We start from the raw sequence: 19,624 nt of genomic DNA, 5'->3' as shown, positions 1-19,624 counted from the left end.
GCGTGCAGAAAAGTAGTAAAAAGTTAGAATAGATTTTGCATGTGGCCATACAGTGACGGGACAGTCACATAAGTGAAATATCTAGTTTTACAGGCGGGGAGCAATAACGCTGTGCCATACAAGCAAAAGTTACTAATAGTAAACAAAGAAACCATAATGAAAGTAGGAATTCACATAAAATGACAGATATTTGGCTGAATTTGTTTCGTCTGCGGTACTGATAATTATTAGAATATTATTGTGTTTTTTGCCTTAGATTAAACGCCATGATTGCAAATTTAATCGCTGTGATTGTACTTTTTCCGAGCTTTCATGAATGACGCAGGAGTGCAAATTTATTTGTGTTCCTCATTTTTGACTGTCAGGTAGCTCTCCCGCCTCGTTGTGTAACCGTCATGCTACCGGAGGTGTAATGTGTGTAACTCCCATACAAACATCATCAGTATGCCTATCTGTTTTCTGTCGGGCTGGTTACTGACTCGGAGTTAAATTAAATCCCAACCGATAGCTCTTTAACTGCATCTCTGAGCCTGACAGAAAGCGCTGCAGGACAAATAAAACCTACGACCACAACGCTGATCTTCCAGGAAGCGGATGTTGTTGACGTTTTCATCGTAACAGCATCCGTTTTTTTGACGGCAGCTAGCTTGGGGAAACACAGCCGTACGGCGAAATTACCAACTTAATCGCAAAAAACACGGAGAAGATACCCAGGAAAGGCCCGCCGTTCAGCGATGGAGAGGTGTTTTTTCGACCCATCTCGTATTCCCGGGTCGCCCGTTGTCACCTGCCCGGCTAGTTAGCGCCGCTCAGCTAATTAGAGACCGACAAGTGCTCGGCTTCTTCTGAGTAGCAGACGATAGAGAGCTGTCAAGAGGAGGAAATCATTAACTCTCCTGTAGTAAGCTTTTCATCTAACAGGCCGGGCGATAGCCGGAGGTGTTGCCTTAACTCTTGGTTTAATTTGTTCCAGGCTGTTTGAGGACAGGAGTTATAAACACAGATAAGGCAAGGACTGTTAACTCGGAACAGTCTGGTTTGGCTCACGTTGAGTTATAAAGATCACCGGGAACCGTTATAACATAAAAAAGAGGAGCTTTCCCAACATTCCCCACTGGTGTGTTAGGCGAAAACATCTGGAAAACAGCGGTTTGGTTTCCAGCTGGATTGGTTTGGCACGGCGGGGTTTCGTCTTAATGGGGTTTTAAATGTAACGTCAGGGTTTTGCATGACAACGTGTCACACATCCTGTGTAGAATCAGCCCAGGTGAGAACCTGGGAACGTAAACAGGTGTGACACGTACGTTCCCAAGAGGTGGCGCACATTTCCACCACAACCAGTCGCTGGCACATACTGTCAGCTAGGCTTAAATATCTGGTTACTTGAACTCATTCCTGCTGAGATATTTACCTGTAGTTTCAGCTGTGGACGCACATTTTACCTAGTCACTCCTTGGGGTCTACACCGATAGAGTGGAAGTAGCCAAAACTAACTCTTCGTGCTGTTTTTGAGCATTGCTCATTAGACATTACCTCACAGGTTAAAAAAAAGAATGATTGGGATGGCATAAGTTAGTTTGTCAGGGTGGTCTCAAAGATTAGATGGTGTACTTTTAGGTTTGTATGCATTTAGCTGTAATCTTCCCAGCACACCGCAATGCCGCTACTACTGTTATTATTGATGCTGTTTGGAGCATTATGTAGCCCTGGACAGGCCATGTCCCGGGAGGAGAAGCAGAGATTAAAGTAAGTTGAAGAAAAAACACTCGTGCTTTTTCTCATCTGAGCAGATGTTATATCTGCTGACTTCTGTCTGTTCTGCTTTTGTTTAAGGAACCAAGTGGTTGAGATGTTTGATCATGCATATCAGAACTATATGGTGAGTAAACAGAAGAGCTGAGTGAAGTTCATTATTTATTTGTTCAAATCTGTGAACACACAGTCCGGTCAACAGCATCGGCACTTCGTCTAAAGTGTGTTTGTGTGTTTCCCAGGACCATGCGTACCCAGCTGATGAGCTGATGCCTCTAACGTGCAGAGGACGAGTCCGTGGGCTCGAGCCCAGTCGTGGAGACATAGATGATGCACTTGGCAAGTGAGTAGCAGGCTGCCTTTGTTATGACCACAGCAGCCTGAGGCGCTTTACTTACCTTACTGCTTTGGAGCTCGTCAGGAAGTTTTGTCTGTTTGTGTCACTCTTGATAAACTGCTACGATTTCCCCCTGAAAGGTTTTCGCTGACCCTCATCGATACTCTGGACACTTTGGTGGTGAGTAGGCTGTGTTTGCTTCTGATGTTTATTTGTTTAATGAAAAATAATAAATGATTAAGAATCACAGGCTGTGTAGAACAGATGATTCCATATGCTGTTTTGCTTAACAATTAACTCTGAGCACTGTGTCTAGAGTCCTTAATACTAAATATAAATTCCCTGTTAGGTATTTCTGGGATTATTTTTCTTTCCGGTGCATTTCATTTGATATTTAAACTATGTGTAATTGAGCCCAGTTTCACAGTCATCCGTTTCTGGCTTGCAGCTTTTAAATAAGACGACAGAGTTTGAAGACGCAGTGAGGCGAGTCCTGTCAGACGTGCGGCTGGACAACGACATCGTCGTGTCCGTCTTTGAGACCAACATTCGAGTCCTCGGGTGAGATTGGATTAAATTGTCTTCAGATAGTTAAAGTCAACAAATACAAGCCCGTGCACTGTCCCACATATTAAAACGATAGGATTGCGTTGTACTAAATTTGCTGTATGTGGATGTTGTGTGTGCGTGCGTCTGATCAGAGGTCTGCTGGGAGGACATTCCATGGCCGTGATGTTGAAAGAAGGAGGTCAGCACATGCAGTGGTACCAGGATGAGCTCCTACACATGGCCAAAGACCTGGGGCTTCGACTGCTGCCCGCATTCAACACCAGCAGCGGCCTGCCTTATCCCAGGGTGAGACAGGAAACACTTGGGCAGAATTACAGACTGTATGTAAGCCGATGTAGGCTTGACCCCTGCAGGTCGTAGAAGTGCAGGTATGCAGGGTCTCCCTAATTGAGGCAGTGTCCTGCTTCCTGCCTCTGGGCAGTTACATTTTTGTTTAACTTACATGCTGCATATAGCTTGTTGAACTGTGGTTGATCTGGGTAGGTTGGCTGTTTTTCTGCCTGGCAACAGATGGGGGGGGGGGGTATGGATCCTTTGATGAATTCCTCAGGACAACGCCATGAGTACCTTGTACTGACTGAATTCCTTCTTGCAAGAATAAAGCCAAAAGCCAAATCTAGCAGTGTTACTTCTTTTATTAAATGCACTAAATGTCCACAGGAGGCTTCCAGATGTAGTTTTTAAAAATAGGGGTGTTATTGATGTTCTGCGGCTTGGAGGATAGCAGCAGCTCGCTTGTTGTGAGTGCAGGTCATATGTGACGCAGTCATAGAGGCGATCCACGTTTGTGTGATGGAAAAAATAGAAGACTTGCAGAATCTTTACTAAAGATGTTTTGTTTTATGTGTATTACAAAATAAATGTTCTGAGTTTATTCACATACAGCAAACAGTTACCTGCGTTTGCTCGGGGCATTCTTTCACTTCACAGCTTCATGTTTTCATTTTCTGCTCCGCTGCTCCGCTCGCAGCTGTCACCGCTCCCCGATGCAGACGTTCTCTCGGCCGACTTGTTTTCATGCAAATCCTCTCGCAAGATCAAACGCGACTCTCAAAGCAGAGTTTTAATGTTTTTCTTTTCCTTTCCGATTGACAGGTGAACCTGAAACATGGCGTCAGGGGGCCCGAGACGAGGACGGGCACGGAAACGGACACCTGCACAGCGTGCGCAGGAACCATCATCCTGGAGTTTGCCGCTTTAAGCCGTTTCACTGGGGACCCTGTGTTTGAGGTAACACGCGGCCGGTCGTATGATCACGTGGTGCAGCGGGGACATTAGCACTCAGCAGAGCATCACGAGCAACACATTTCAGCAGTAATTTAAAATCGGCTCATCTTTTTCCATCATCCGTTTTCTTCTGCTGATCTAGTTCAGATTGAGCTGTTGGTCTTTTTAACATTTGCAGTCACTTACACACCACATGTCTCTGTTTTAGTTGTATCGCCTCACCGTTTCTGCACCTTGAGGCACTTGATGGCTTTCTGAGAGCTCTTATTGTGTCCCAAGCAGCCACACCCAACATGCAGTTTAAGTTTCATTTGAGATCAGTTTGCAGATCCTTGCCTTTATGAAACCACCCTGTTATGTAATGATATATACATATTAAAATGCCACGTAGTGTCTCATATTTACAGGTGAGATGTCGTTCTGTTTTTTCTTGTTTAACATGTACTTTTTTAACAGTGCTCGTATCTTAATGATGATACACCGTAACCACCTGTGTTTTACCCCCCGCCTGGGGCTGCACATATTTAGAGTAACTGAGTAAACTCAGCTCATTCACCTCTTTTTGAGAACAAAAACATCTTCCCAGTTCCCTTTTTGCTGTTACACAAGTGCACGCAGACTTGAAAATTGCTGCTTGTCATCATTTCTGTTCATTTCTGCGCTGATGTTAATCAGGAAGCCCCTGATGGTGTTTCTGTTTCATCAGTTTGCCCTGCAGATTTTTGACCTCACATAAAGTCAAGTAATTTTAATGCCAAGTCTCGTTTCCTTTAACTACTCCAGTAAGCACAACGCCATGTTGTCATTCAGCTAAATATGCCTTTATTTATCCTCTGCACGTGTCATTTTCCTTTTTTAAAAAGCCGCTCGTGGAAATATAATAAAACGAGTCACATCAGGAAATATTTGCTCTGTTTAGTTTTTTTTTTAAAATCAGCGTTATTCTGATTACAGGTATTTTTCTGTGGCTTTCTCTGTGCTCCACACTGTTTCAGTTCCTGGTAGTAAACTGCTGAATAAGCACAGAGTCAGTTTCTTTAATCCTTCAAAGAGTGCAGAGCTGCTGCAGATGGATTTTTCCTGGTTAATCGATAAAGCACCGTTCCCCTATCACAGGCACATGCCCGGAGAGCTCTGGACTTTCTTTGGGAGAAGAGGCAGAGAAACAGCAATCTGGTGGGAACCACTATCAACATCCACTCTGGAGAGTGGGTCCGAAGAGGTGAGAGAGCAGGTACAGGGAGGACTTGTGACTGAGGAAGAGAGAGAAAGACTGGGGCAGTGTTTGTTATTGAAGGAAGGAAATAGGAAAAGGGATTTGAAGTACGGTAGGATCTTGTGGGTGAACTAGAACTCTTGTGTGTCCTCTGACTCCTCTCGTCTTATAAAGTGATGATTTTGTGTGTTCCAGACAGCGGAGTCGGAGCGGGAATTGATTCGTATTATGAATACCTGCTAAAGGCCTACGTCCTCTTGGGAGACGACCTGTTTCTGGAACGGTTCAATATTGTAAGCGCGCACACACACACACACACACACACACTTTGCTGGAGTAATCTGATGCTTCACTGTGTGAATAATAGCATTTGTCACAATGGCATCTCCCTTATGAAGCAGCGTTACAGATTTAAGATTGCTCGCTTGAGCCGAGTCCTTGATCACAAAGGTCGCTGTTTGTGTGACGCTCTTAGAACATTTTGTTACCCAAGAAGAATAGTTTGAACTTTTTTATACATGACAGATTTCTGTATTTATCTTTTCTCTTCTCACTGACGGGACTGGAAACATGCACACACCTGCCAAGTCACACCAAAGCGGGTCACAGTTTACAGTTAATAAGTAATAAAACAAAATGTAGTCTGTTCTGTTTATCTTAACGGTTGTATCTTCTTTGCGTGTCCCATTTAGCACTACGCATCTATCATGAAGTACATTAGCCAGCCTCCTCTGCTGCTGGACGTCCACATCCACAAACCTCTGCTTCCTGCTCGCACCTGGATGGACTCTCTGCTGGCCTTCTTCCCAGGGCTGCAGGTCAGATTAGATCACGTGAACTCGAACCATTTGCTGGTCGTTTAGCATTTCAGTAACACGACTAACATTTCCTATGTCCCAGGTGCTGAAGGGAGATATCCGCCCTGCCATTGAGACTCATGAGATGTTGTACCAAGTTACCAAAAAACACAACTTCCTGCCAGAGGTAGTTTGTCACTGTTGGCTTCATCTTCTCAGTGAAATTTAACCATTCGGTCAGATAACCTCATGTGACTTTTGCTGCCAACTAAAACAGTTTGAAACGAACAAGCTTGCATTTATTGCTACACTGCTGCATTTTCCCTTCATCTGTCCGTTCTATTACGCCGCTTAGCACGAGTGCGCTGACCCCTTTGTCCTTCTCCGGTTGTCCTCAGGCCTTCACTACTGATTTCAGGGTACACTGGGCCCAACATCCCCTGAGGCCTGAATTTGCAGAGAGCACCTATTTCCTTTACAAGGTAATTTATCAAGTAGTGTGACATAATGCAGGCATTCTCATTTCACAGTGCGGGATTAATATCATGCGGTAGTTTACGCTAAGCCTGCTTTTTCTACTATGTTTCTGACACATCTCAAGGTGCATGAGAATTTATCTAGTTTGTCAGAAATGCTGGAATAATTAAGCACCCTTCAACACACAGATCACTGATATGTGTTTATAGATATGTAGTCTCATTAAAAATCACCGATGTGCTCTCCTTGTGTTGTGATCACACTCCTGCCCTCTCGTTCTTCCAGGCCACAGGAGACCCTTACTACCTGGAGGCAGGTCGCACCATTATGGACAACCTCAATCGCTTTGCTCGTGTTCCCTGCGGCTTTGCAGCAATGAAGGATGTACGGACAGGCAGCCACGAGGATCGGTGGGAACGATAGACTCCTTATTTGAATGACGATTGTGAAACTGTGTTCAGATATGCTTACACCACGTTAGATTTGCATACAGGAGAGAATGCATGGACAAAACAAAATGTTATCACATTCGATGGTGTGCCATCATTTAATCTTTGGATGGGGATTGTGGCAAAAGCATTTTATAAGCTACACTGGGAGAAGATAGGAATCTGGGGAGGGTGTCTCCGATTGCTGAATCAAACATGTGCATCCATGTCGCTGTGCAGTAAGGAAACTTCTTTGCAGTTCCCAGAAATGAAAGAATTTATTTGATCTTTTTTTCCCAGAATGGACTCGTTCTTCCTCGCCGAGATGTTTAAGTATCTGTTCCTGCTGTTCGCTGAACCGGACGACATACCGTTTGACGTGGAGGACTACGTCTTCACGACTGAGGCGCACCTGCTGCCCCTGTCTCTCTCCATGGCCCCGCACTCCTCGCCTGCTCCCTCAAATCGAACGGTGATGAAAACGATTCCACTGTAACAAAACTTTTAGAAAGTGATGAAAGCATGGACACCTTTTGATTTAAACATCTGGTTCCTGATGTTTCAGTCAGATGAGGAGCTGGACGACTCAAACTTTGACTGGACTTGTCCCAATACGCACCTCCTGTTTCCTGACCCTGCCTTCCCTCGCATCCTGAGAGAACCGATCCGTAGTGCCGTTGATAAGAGCTGCCCGCGCCCTGCCCCTTACAGGTATGCACGCTAAACAGGTTAAACCTGGCTGCCAGTAATGATCTGTTTTCTATAATCGCTCACCTCTTCTGTCTTTCATTTTCTCTGCTTCTTCCCATGCCTCCTGTCAGGGAACCTGGTATGGGCCGTCCTCCCCTCAGGGCTCAGGACTTCATGGCAAACAACCCTGAACATCTGGAGCTGCTGAGGAGGATGGGAGTCAGTCTCATCCACCTAAAGGATGGCAGGGTTCAGCTGGTCCAGCATGCTACACAGGTCAACACCACACAACCCAGATGAACAAACACAGTATCCATAGCTGAGATAAGTGGGTTTACTGCTGCTTCTCAGCTGTTTCGCTCTGATCATTAGAATCAGAATAACCAGGTTTAAGAAGCTCATTACGAACCGCTCTGACCACACAGTCAGTCTCTGGAAGCAATGGGGGAAAAATACTTTTTAAAATCTGAAAATATTTCTTTATAATTTATAAGTAATAAATGCAGAAGAATGTGCGCATACAAGATATCCGACATCTTGGGCCAGATGACTTTCACAGGTCCTTTCACCCTTTAAACGCTCTCTCCCGCTCTGTCGCCCGTAGGCGGTGAGCGCAGTGGCAGCGGAGGACGGCGTGCGGTTCATGCAAGAGATGATGGAGCTGTCCAGTCAGCAGCAGAAAGAGCAGCTGCCTCCGAGAGCCATTCAAATCGTCTCACATCCATTCTTTGGCAGGGTGGTGCTGACCGCCGGCCCGGCACAGTTTGGCACGGATCTGTCCAAAAGTTCCACAGGGGTGAGTGGGCTCGCCAAGCTTCGGGGTTACAAGTGGTCACTGAAGGGTCCTTCTGTTGTTTTTTTTTTTTGTAAGCGAGGCGCTCACGTTTCCTCTTCAGGATCACAGATGGAGAGACGAGCGCTTGCTCGCAGAGCTCTGAGATACGTGCTGTTAGTGTCGGTCTTTGTTCTTTCTGTAACTTCGCCTCTTTTCCGCCTCGTCTGTGCAGGTGCGGGGCTTTGTCACTGTAGCCGAGCCCTACAGCGGCTGCAGTGAGATCGTTAACGCCGAGTACATCCAGGGTCACATCGCCTTGCTCCAGAGGGGTCAGTGCATGTTTGCAGAGAAGGCCCGGCACATCCAGAAGGCTGGCGCCATTGGAGGCATAGTCATTGGTGAGCGCGAGCAGCAGATGACACTAGACTGAAGATGACTGCTCAGTGACTAGATTAGCGCTCGACAACCTAATTATCTCAAAGACAGCCAGCCCAGTAATTTCTGCTCACAGCATCGTGATTAAACAGCAAAGCAACACTTTTCTGACCAGATTTCCAAACAGTTATTTTTATGTTTCATATAGAAAAACGAGCAGCTGTTTTAAAAAACAAAAAAACCCATATCATTGCAGACGATAACGAGGGCAGCAGCAGCGACACAGCTCCACTCTTTCAGATGGCGGGGGATGGCCGCAGCACCGATGACATCACCTTGCCTCTCCTCTTCCTGTTCCACAAGGAAGGCAACATCCTCCTGGAGGCGCTGAAGGAGTACAGAGAGGTGGAGGTGCTGCTGAGCGACAAAGCCAGAGACAGAGGTGTGACACTCTCCCTACTGGTTCCTCTTTGTTCCTCTCCACTGGCTTCGTGAGACTGATCACGTCAGTGTGCTTTTATGCCTCCGCTGACTGAGCCTTAACGTGGCTTCATAAAATAAAGATGGGGTGCAGGGATTTGGGCGTTATTTGAAGTCTCAAAGCTTGCGGCTTATTCCAAAACCACCCACTTGTTGTGGTTATAATGGGAAACGAGGGAGGTTTGCATCCTTATCGCTCTTTCCCTCCTTTTCTCTGTGCTGTGTAACGGTGCCTTTCTCTCTTCTCTGTCCTGCTTTCTTCTCTTTCTTGCAAACTCTGTCCTTTTTGATGAGCAGCGGCCATATTCAAAGGTAAACCTCTTCCTGGAAGCCTGATCGAGGGCAGTAAGTATGCACTTTTTTTTCTCTCTCTTCTTTAATCTCTGTTTTTCCTCTTTGTAGTAATGCTTGACGGTCTTCATCCTGTGCAGGCTTTTTCTGTCTTTGGTCATCATAGGTTTCACAGGAAGCCAGGACAGTGACAGGGTTTGACCACACTTATCTGCTTTTACTTTGATATAAACAGCTGTAAAAACAAATCTTTTTAACAAATCCTGAGCAGTTTAAAGAGAGGCCGTTATTATGAGAATGACTTCCAGTTGCACATCTGCACCGTAGGAGCTGTTGGGTCTGAGCATCTGCTGTGCGCTCTGCAGACCCTGGATCTCAGATCCTTTGATTAATGGCGAGTCTGTGCAACCACAGAGCCACCGTGACACCATAATGACCAGATCGCCTGCACCCATCTGCACCTGAATCATGCAAGCCTCTGGGTTAGCGGCAGTGCTAAACGGGCGCATTCGTTCCTTAACTCGCTCACAATCTGCAGCTGAAAAAGCGGCTGCATTTTTAGAAGAGGTAACAGACTGAAAACGCTTTATCGCTGACAAGATCTGTGTCAAATTCACACTGCATCCGTCTGCCAGGTTCATTTTCGCAGCCGATTCTCAGTTTAGTTGTGGAGCTATGTGAGGAAGGTTATCTTCTGGGAAACATGACTCAGATTCAGCATCATGCTGTTTTAGTTGTCAGCCTCTTGATGAAAACGGTTCTATTTTTGACTGAGAATGGTTACCAGGAGGCATCTATAGATTACAGAGGAGGGAGGGGAGGAGTGTTTGTGTGTAAAGCTGTTTCATCTCACGCCCCTGCTTCCTTTTCAGGTGCAGATGTGCAAGAAAGGGAGGAGGACTGCTTGACTGAGACAACGACTCCCACCTCACACGAACCTATAGGCCAGTCGCAGATGAGCACGGTGGAGCTAGACGAGAGTGCTCCGGAGGAAGTCAGTCCAGTGGATGAAGATACTAGTCCTGCAGAGGAAGTTAGTGCACCAAAAGAGGAAGTCAAAACTGCAGAGGCGGAGCCGGCTTTGGCTCAGCCTCAAGAGGACAGAGACTCGGAGAAGGAGGAGAAGCCCGAGGAAGACACGGACTCAAGCAGCCAGTCGGTTGACGAACTGCTGGCTGATTGGCGAGAAGACTTGGAGGCCTTCAAGCAGATGGAAAAGGATGAGCTCTGACAGACGTTAGGTGCGTTCTGCCCTGTGACTGGTCTGATCCCGCCACGGGGAGCGACCGCGAGGTGTCACGTGTCACCGGCCTCAGTCTTATGAATCGAAAGGAAGCTGGGGATGATGTATTCTCTTGCCCTCGGCAAATGGTATCGCGTGCCAAGGCGACCCACGTACTGTCTCTGGGCCATAAGGGAGTTGTTTTTAGGTTCTTACACTTTCTGTTTTATTTGTCTGAGCAGATTCTATCTGATGGATTATGACCATGACATGGACCACACTGTTTCTAACTTTGTCTCACTTTCCACTTCACATTACTTCACTGTTGTTCTCTCTATGCATTTCTGACCACTTTAACTCAGTGGCTTTCTCACAAATTAACCCACTGACCAATCAGTTTTATTTAAACGTGTTCATAGGTTTACTTGTTTGGTGGTCTCGGGCCTTATTGTATGTACACGTCGATCACAGTTGATGAGGATTGGTGACGGATAAGCTGCGGGATCACCGAGCTTGATATTGCTGAAGGCTTTACGAAGTCGCGTGTCGGTGTAAATATGTATGTTGACTGAAATTACTACAGGGCTGTTTGCTCAGGTTCTGGTTCACACCACAACAGCCTCTGGACCATGTAGGGTGAAGCAGACACACCCTCAGCAGCACGACGGGATGGATAACAGCGCCACAGGGGGGCGCTGTGTGATCTGCAGAAATAAACCAATAAGTTGACAGGGTGAGAATAAATAAAAACGAATGAGAGGAACTTGCTGTCTGAACACAGAGTGCTTGATTTAATTAAAAAAAAAAAAAAGTCAAACAGACGGAGGTTTAACAATGTCGCTTTCCTGTTTTACTGCACCGACTGTTCTCATGTGATTAAAATGTTCCATTATTATTTTTATCTTGTTTGAGAGGAAATGATGAACACATGCTGGCTTTTGTGGAACAAAGAGGCAGGAGATGTGAAAATCACTTCTGTTCCGACAGAGGTTTCTGTGCAGTGGGCGGACACCCCCATCAAATCACTCGAGTCAACGTGACAGACGTGTAATTGGGAAATTGTCAGTATGCGCCATGGTATTACTGTCAGAGTGATTCAAACCCTGCTGCAAGAGTGCTCATCATATTTAGCAGAAATATGTATTTAAGGCTGTTTTTGTCACTTGAGTAGAAGTACAAGTATCTGCTGAACCGATCCCATGTTTACACTCGCTGGCGGTTATTTGAATACGTGCCAAGAAATGAAAACACAGTAAAAGTACACGACAGAGGTAGGTGAGTACTCGGTACATTTCCAGCACTTTTGTTTATGTGCACATTTACGTGCGTGTCTCATGAATGCGAGCGGCTCTCCTGCTGTTCAGCGCCTTCGGAGCGTTTTTACGCAGCGGTGATGTGCAGCTCGGGCCCGGCGCTGATTGGTGGCTCGGTGGGGCACTCCTCAGCAAGATGGCTGCATTGCTGCGCGCAATAGTGGCATCCTGGTGAAATGACGCAAGCCACAGTTTACGTTCAGTCCTCGCGGCTCCGAGCCTGAGCTCTCCAGTCTCCATAGCGCAGATCCCGCCCGACACAGCCGGAAGACCGCCCGACTCTCCTCCTCCACCGGACCGAGTGGAACCGGTTCATTTGAGTAAGTAGCAGCGGGGATTGCCTGTTGATGTGTCCCAGAGGTGCGGTTTGTCCTGCTGTTCGTGGACTCTTTTGTTGTTGTTTCCCGAGTGTCCGTGATTACCGGGCGCTCTCCTTCCTGCACACTGTCGATGGTTTCTCGCTGGCGGGGCTGGCCGTGGGGCTAACGACGCTTTGTTTCTCTGTTTCTCTCGCTCGTTTTTAACTATCACTGTTGTTACTGGTGGTAAAATCCACGAGGAGCCCACACGGAGCTGTGTTCCTGTCTCGCGTTTGGACTGTGTGAATGCGCTCGCTCGCGTTGGACAGCGTTGGCTCGGGGCATTTCAAATTTTCCACACATCCTGGCGGCTGTGCCAGGCTGTCCCGCTGCTGGGAGCCCGTGTTTTTGTGTGTGTGGGGAAAACACTCCTCACAGGGAAGAGCAGCTTTGGTCGAAGCTACAGGCCGTTAACCTTTGTGGAAATGAAACTATGAGCACACGCACACAGCACTGACTCCCCCTGTGGGGAACAAAGCTCCCAGTGTCTCCCTGTAGCACAGCTGGACACAGCTGTTAAGCGGCTCGAGCTCCAGGACAGAGCAGAGCTCTGTGGCCGGCCATGGGCTCACACCTCTGCTGCTGCTGCTGCTAAACCTGTGGTACAACTTCTGAGCTGCCTTCTGTCCACAGCAGCCTTTTGGCCTGCGGGGGAACGACCTGCTGATCGTCTTTGTTCCTCATGACTGCCTCAGAGGAAGACAGAAGCTGCTGGATTGTATGAACAAAGTCACAGCAGCCAGGATTACATCTGATACACAGACCATTTGCAGCTCATTAGCTCAAAGTTACCCGAGTCTGTTTCAGATGGATCCTTCCTTGCTTCCTCAGACACTATGAAGCACACTGGATCGCCAAAGGCACTTCAGAAGTTTCCAAACCGCCTTTCTGGCTGCTGCCTTTAAATGTACCATATGGTCATTAGCTACTGTAGACTACAGCGTGCCATCAGCAGCATATCATTACATCCGTTCGGTGGCTGTGCAGCTCTGGTGTAGCCAGACAGTTAAAGGGGACAGCATCCATCACCTGCAGCTCTCATCAGGGCCAGACCAGCAATCCTGTGGGTGGATGTTGTGGTGCCCCTCCTGACTTTAGCCTTGTTTTATCTCCATCTATCTGCCTCCATCTGCCTCTCTCCTCCACACTCCCTCCCTCACTTGTTTATCTGTTACTCTGTGTGTGTGTGTGTGCTTGTTTCTCACATATGCCTTTCTGGTTCCGGTGGCTAGTATTAGAGGCTGAAATATAAACGTCTCACTCCTCCACACTCCTTCTCTTCCTCTCTATTCTGAGTCCTCCTCCTTCTTCCTTGTCCACCTGTGGCCTCCTCACCTTCAACTGATTAGCAGCGATCCAGGTGAACACACAGGCACTCATAGGGTCATCCCGCAACACCTGTCGTGTCATCTTGTGGGGAAGTGGAGGGTTTCCATGGTTACCGCAGGATGTCTTCTCTGTCTGTGGGTGTGGGAGGGAGTTCCCGTGACTGTCTCTTCCATCCAGTTTGTGTTCGCTTTGCGGGCATTGTGTTCTGTGGGAGGTGCGGCTGAGTGCTGTCAGCTGTGATAAGGTAGTCTGTATTGCAGTGTGGAAAGCACAAGGTCAGCACAACTCAATCCTCCAGGTTCACTGTACCTGTCAGTTTGACTGAGGGCGTCGCAGGCTGATTAGGTTTTCTACCCGGCCGAATAAACAAAGTGCAAGAAGCAAATGTTGCAACAGTAAGCCCAAAAAATCCACACTTGTGTCATTAGCCGCCGCTGTGCTCCTTCTGCTCCGTGCATTCCTGTTTATTTTGCATTCGGTGTGCAGATCGGTGGACGAGGACTGTTTCTGCCACCGGTCTGTGTGTGAGCAGGGATTGGCTGAGTGGCCTGCACACATGCTTTCTGTCACACGACGAAGGGTCCTGTCTCTGTGTCCCTGCCTGCATTACAGTTCAGTTCTTGTTCAGAGTCCAGCTGGGATGGGGACAAACTACAGTATTGATTTTGCTTTCCGTTTCTTTTTCTTTTTATTCGCCTGTTTTCCAATCTCTACTCTAGTTAAAGGGTCGCTGACGGGGTCTCAGCTGTGGAGCTGTTAATGCACAAGTAGGTGGTGGTGAAAAATGATATAAAAGGTCAGTGTTTTGGAGGAGGGGGGTTCCTGTTGGCGGTACACCAGTTCCATCTTCCCATACTATGACACCCTTGTGTGGCTGTTAATGCTCAGTTAGAGCACTCAGCTCTGTTATTAAGGATGTATGAACTGAGCCATGGTTGTTGGAGCCCAGCTTCCAGTACCACCAGCAGACATCAGGGCCAAGATTTCAGCATCTGTCTTCCAGGCTTCACAATATGGTAGCTGATGGTTATCTGATGGATTAGACTGTTTACCTGCGAGTTTACCTGTGCTCCATAGCATTTGGACTACAAGCCGAATCCAGAAAGCTTTGTGTACTAAAAATATGGTCTCTCACCAACAAATTCTGCATATTGATGTTTGGAGTCTGTGCATAAAGATGAGAGTGCAGGTTGGTTTTACCTTTCAGCAAAACCCTAGTTCCTGTTTAGTCTAAGCATCTTGTGCACAAACATATCTGGAACTTGCTTGGTTGTTCAAATATAACAAATTCATCACAATGCATGTCGTCGGCATCACCATATTGTAAATCATAATAATGTCTTTCTGGGTGTCTTTAGGGTAAACTGCTGGAAGGTTTTGTAGCGTGTGTGTAGGATAATGGACCGACCAAAAGCACTGGTTTGCGTCTGAAAGAATAACATTGCAGATGCGATACCAGCCATGTTGAGATTTTAAACACGGGCTCGTTCGCAGCCACCCGAAGAGGCGAAACATTCAGCGTGGTTTTTATTCCCGCACAAACAGTCGTCTGAAGGGTCTCGGCCAGTCGTCCTGCCAATTATGCAAAGATTCGTATGCGTAATTTCTTATGACTATTAATGCCGGGCACGGTATTAATTGTGTGCCTCGTGGGTTGGTTTGTTGGCAGTTCAGATGGATCTGGGTAAGAAAACATAAACACGTCTGACCTCGTGCGCCTGCTGTGTTGGAGGAGGCCCACACCATCAGCTGCGCAGCTGTCTGTCAGCAAACGTGATCAACAAGAAAATCGGTGATATAAAAACAGAGATGGTAAAGACATAAACCACCTTTAGAGCTCTACCCGTAATTAGCAGCAGGACTTTTACTTTGGAGAACCTGCACCCAGCATGGAAAATAATATTCAGCTATAGAGAAGTGCAAAAATTCACAAGTACAGCTTGTAAATACTGCGTTTAAAAGGTTTACTTCATTACTTCCAAACCCCTCACGCTCCCTGGATGCTGTTAATTATATCGCCGTCATGTCGCCCAAGAATTTTTCCCCATTACTTTTCCATCTTTCTCCTATTTCCGGTGTTTTGCCTTGAAATCTTGTCAGTCAGCCACCTTAGGCTCTGGCCTGCTTTCGCCTCAGTCCCACAGAAACGACTACCTGCCTTTTGCTCTTTCAGGGAACTGAGTGCTACTAACGCCAGCCATTTGCAGGCCTCAGAGGAGACATTTTATCCTCTAGTCTAGCCTGCATTAGTTGAAATCATTCGTTTCTCTATGGCTTGATTTTTTTTTTTTACCTGTACCGAGATACGGCTTAATGCAGCTCACGTTTCAATTAGAGTGCTTAACTGCTCTTTCTTCGCTCTCTCTCTGAGTGACAGCACTGAAGGGAAATGGTGAGAGCCGTGCAAACTTCTGTGGGCCTGTAGTAACAACACTGGCCTCTTCCCAAAAATACGTAAAAGCTTGTCTACAGCTTACTCCAGCTTCTTCACCAGCACATGCCTCAGTTCTGCACAATATGCCTCTCATTGTCAGTCACAAGGCCGGGCTTCAGTTTCACTCAGCAGAACAGGGTCCCCTCTGTTTCCACGTCCACTCCTCCACCCATGGCTGCTTGTCATCCTCATTACTACAGTGAGAGGAAGAGGAAAGAGCCACTCAACGGCAGACAGTGAAAAAGAGAGAAGAGAGGCACACAAAGCAGCAGCAGAACACTCATGATGGACCTTTACTGTCCACCGGCCTGTGTGTGTGTACGTGCGTGTGTGTGTGTGTGTGTTGGCATGACTTCCCGGGCTTGTCAGGCTGATGGAGTGCTTAAAGTGGGACAGGAGGAGAGGTGCAGCATTTGCTGCCTGGCTAGAGTAAATATTATGGCGCACTGGCCCACGAGTTGCCGGCACTGTGCTCTGTCACATAGAGACGCAAAGACCCGCTCAACACGCCGCAGCTCGCGATTCACCGTACGAGCCATTTGCAGTGACTCCAGGTGGAGCGTTTTGATTGAGTGTTTATTAGGTCAGCTGGTGCAGTGTGTTTGCACCAGCATATGAGTTATGCAACATGACTAGTACATATGAGATGATTTGACAATCAGATTTTCTCACTTAGTCATAGATTTTATCACATAAGCTGAACTGAGGGGGTTGAGTATAAGATAAATAAGGATTTTTCAAGTGTTAATTATGCAGAGCAATATTTTTTCCCTCAGGGAGCTTTACTGTTTGCTTATTTTAGCCGTACATACTTTTTTTTCTGGAGTTGTCCTCTATCATCACATACAGAAGGATGAATAATTCAGAGAAAATTGTGAACTTGTGACCCCTACAGTGAGGGATCCAGTGGCTCTGATATGCTGTGAGGACTCTTTCCTGGCATGGATCGAGGCCCAGTTGTCCCGTGGTGTTCTCAAATTTTTGATGACAGAGTGCCAAGTTAGGGAGCCAGCATACGACCGAGTGCCGCAGAGAAAACATCCAAACCTCAAACACTTGCAGGTGTTTATTCCATATTCAGAGGATAGACTTGTGGTGGTTTATAGCTTCATGTGTTGCCATATTTCTTTGCACTGGCTGTGTTTTGGGTGTTATGGGGTCTCTTGAGGACAGAGCAGAGCTGTGAGCGAATGAATGTCGCGTATTGTTATCTTGTCATGCTGCTGCGCTCCATGAAATTGCAGGGATAGCCTACGATGAAGCACTTTTTTGATCTAAAAGATTATGCCTCAATCTACAGTGCACCAGGGGTCATTGGATTGTTCGAGTATGAAAATGATGTGAATCATGTTGCTGGCTTTACTCAACCAAGGGAAATAGTTACTGGCTCCGTCTCACTGGAGTAAAAATAGGATGGCAACTTCCTTGTGACTAGGAAAAATTGGTGGGTGGTGACTACATTGAATTGCTTAAAGTCCAAGGATTTACTCCAACCAACTGGTCACTATTCAGCTGGTTGTATTCTGGTTATAATCATGTATAAAAGCAAGGCTGTCACCAACCTACGTCACTATTGGAGGACAAATTTTTAAATTTCTGTCTCAGCTCAAGGAAGTTAGGCTGGATTCTGGATCTAAGTAGTTACTGCGAATTTGTGTGCATTTAGACGGAAACAGATTTGATCTGTTTATCACAGTTAAATGCTGCGTCATTGCAGACTACATATAATTGTAAACTCGACTCCATTCAGCACCAAACAGATATCAGACTGACTCTATCTCATCCCTGTTTTATCACCGTCTTGATGCTCCAAGGTTGTTTTGAAGACGTTAACTGACATTGAGTGGTTGCAGACCTGGCGTCCACCTTCGAAGCTGCAGTATCAGAGGCAGCGAGGGTGACGCAGGGCACACAGTCGCAGCTCCGGTTTGGATAAAGGAGAGAGAGGCTAGTTGGCTGATGATATCAGTAGATGTTCCACCTGAGAAGGCACCATTAATGCTGAATGTTATACACATGCTGCATTCCAGATGAACTTTTTTGTTTTCATGGAAGTCCTTAATTATGTCAGCCAAGTCTGCATGTATTACATCATGACCGCTCTGAAAGTCCAGCTGCCCACGCTCGCTGCACGTCACAGAGGGAGACGCGCTCCTTGCAGTAAACTCAAAAAGAGCCTAATGATATGTTGTGTTTTGTCCTATTTTCAATTAAATATAGGCTTTGAGCCGTTTCAAACCACTGAATTCTCTCTTCTTCTTTTTTTTTTTTTTTTTAGATTTAAAGAGCATCCAAACCTTTTTTGTGTTTTTGACATGCAGTTTCTAAAGCGTAGCTCAGCACTCAGCTGTGAAGATGATGAAGCAAAGATAGAAACTGTCGCTGTGTTGTCACAGGTGAGGCTGCCCTGAAGTCACTCTCCCTGAGGCTTAAATGGCTGCTGAGCGAGCACTTCCCCATCACAGCCGGGAGCTTTACGGTGGGAACTGATAAACGCACACATCCAGTTCACGCACAGAAATAAACCCGTTAAACAAAAACTCTCTCTGCTATGCTTAAACCAGTTTTCCACCTTTGTTTGGCCCGTTTTTCAGGCTCTGTGGTTGCTTGTGCTCCCTCTGGCACAATCTTGCATTTGAGAAACCCTTGCACTGCACACTACTCGGTCTGTGTACACGACCCGTGTTTGTGCAAGCATTCACATCTTCCTCACAGCGCTTTCTGAGTTCCTCCTTTAACAAACTGACTTGTAAAGGGGGCTTGTTCACAGACCTGAGGGCAGGTCACGTCCCACACCAACATATGCAGGCATGGGCAGGCCTCTGTGTTTGCCAAATCATTTTCAGGGTCTGGTTATTTGCCATGTGTTAAATATACAACTTGGTCTGCATTTAAGAAGAGCTCTTTGTATCGCCTGGCTCAGGATTATTGTTTCAAACTGCTTAAAATTGCTTACGAGGTGAAACAGCAACAGGAGGCTCTGCGCCAAATCTGGGGTAAGATCGGCTTGAATGACGCAAGAGCTGCTAGCTGACATCACAACTTCTTTATATCTTTAAACTGGGTTGCCCCTCTGTTTTGGCCCATATGCTCACAATGAATCTTGAGCATCTGGATCCAGAGGCGGTCGTGTGACAGTTGGTGTTAAGAGCTTTTTATCCTTTTCACACACTGGATGTTTATCGGGCCATGTTGGCTCAGCTTGTGAGCCAACATGGCCCGTGTGTGTGTGTATACACTGACTTGCCAAGCTTGTCCCATTGACACACTTGAGCATCTACAGAGCAGCTCAGTCCTGCTGTCCTGTGGGTTAAATCAACACTGGAAAAAACAGAGCTCACACACTGCAGAACTCCCAGTTTTTACTTATTTATTTGTAACACGTCTTCAATAGGTAAAAATTGGCTGAGCACATTTTTTTTTCCGTCTCAACAGCTGCCCCACACTGTGGTGTGGATTTTTTTTTCCTATTTAAATCAAAGCTGAGCAACGCCCCACTGTGGTTTTGCACGTGGCACAGAATAGCGCATTGGGCAGAGCTCGGTACTAACT

General features: G+C 46.6%; 2 protein-coding genes across 4 annotated transcripts in view; both read left to right on the top strand.

Moving 5' to 3' along the window:
* Window positions 1–574: 574 nt before the first annotated feature.
* edem3 (ER degradation enhancer, mannosidase alpha-like 3) lies at window positions 575–11,453 on the top strand. Of its 2 annotated transcripts, XM_006790324.3 has the most exons (21): window positions 575–1,746; window positions 1,834–1,879; window positions 1,995–2,095; window positions 2,230–2,269; window positions 2,538–2,650; window positions 2,791–2,944; window positions 3,755–3,889; window positions 5,003–5,108; window positions 5,298–5,395; window positions 5,795–5,920; window positions 6,003–6,086; window positions 6,298–6,381; window positions 6,662–6,786; window positions 7,105–7,276; window positions 7,370–7,515; window positions 7,626–7,770; window positions 8,099–8,290; window positions 8,502–8,667; window positions 8,901–9,086; window positions 9,422–9,469; window positions 10,288–11,453. In XM_006790324.3, exons 1-21 carry the CDS (start codon window positions 1,658–1,660, stop codon window positions 10,644–10,646), a joined length of 2,715 nt encoding a protein of 904 aa, XP_006790387.2. In that variant the 5' UTR covers window positions 575–1,657; the 3' UTR covers window positions 10,647–11,453. The 2 variants fall into 2 exon arrangements, with proteins under 2 accessions (XP_006790387.2, XP_006790388.2); XM_006790325.3 differs by lacking the exon at window positions 9,422–9,469 and having other exon boundaries at window positions 576–1,746.
* A 321-nt stretch (window positions 11,454–11,774) lies between these two features.
* zgc:92140 (uncharacterized protein C1orf21 homolog) overlaps window positions 11,775–19,624 on the top strand; it is a 28,155-nt gene continuing 20,305 nt past the window's right edge. Inside the window, exon 1 of one of the 2 annotated variants that reach the window (XM_006790323.3) lies at window positions 11,775–11,912. The gene's annotated coding sequence lies outside the window, so the exon portion shown is untranslated. Of the gene's footprint in view, window positions 11,913–12,053; window positions 12,271–19,624 lie in introns of those variants that run through there. The other variant, XM_006790322.3, reaches the window with a different exon arrangement.

Source organism: Neolamprologus brichardi, chromosome 23, assembly GCF_056152115.1.
Source record: "Neolamprologus brichardi isolate AB-2024 chromosome 23, ASM5615211v1, whole genome shotgun sequence".
NCBI classification, from domain to species: domain Eukaryota; kingdom Metazoa; phylum Chordata; class Actinopteri; order Cichliformes; family Cichlidae; genus Neolamprologus; species Neolamprologus brichardi.
Note: the sequence above shows the minus strand (reverse complement) of the source record. Positions and strands in the feature narration are given on the sequence as shown.

Bases quoted from the DNA above. Each gene is read 5' to 3' on its own strand.
- edem3 (XM_006790324.3), top strand. From the start codon at position 1,658: ATGCCGCTACTACTGTTATTATTGATGCTGTTTGGAGCATTATGTAGC. The intron at 1,747-1,833 runs GTAAGTTGAAGA...CTTTTGTTTAAG, and splicing joins GAGGAGAAGCAGAGATTAAA to GAACCAAGTGGTTGAGATGT. The intron at 7,277-7,369 runs GTGATGAAAACG...CTGATGTTTCAG, and splicing joins CTGCTCCCTCAAATCGAACG to TCAGATGAGGAGCTGGACGA.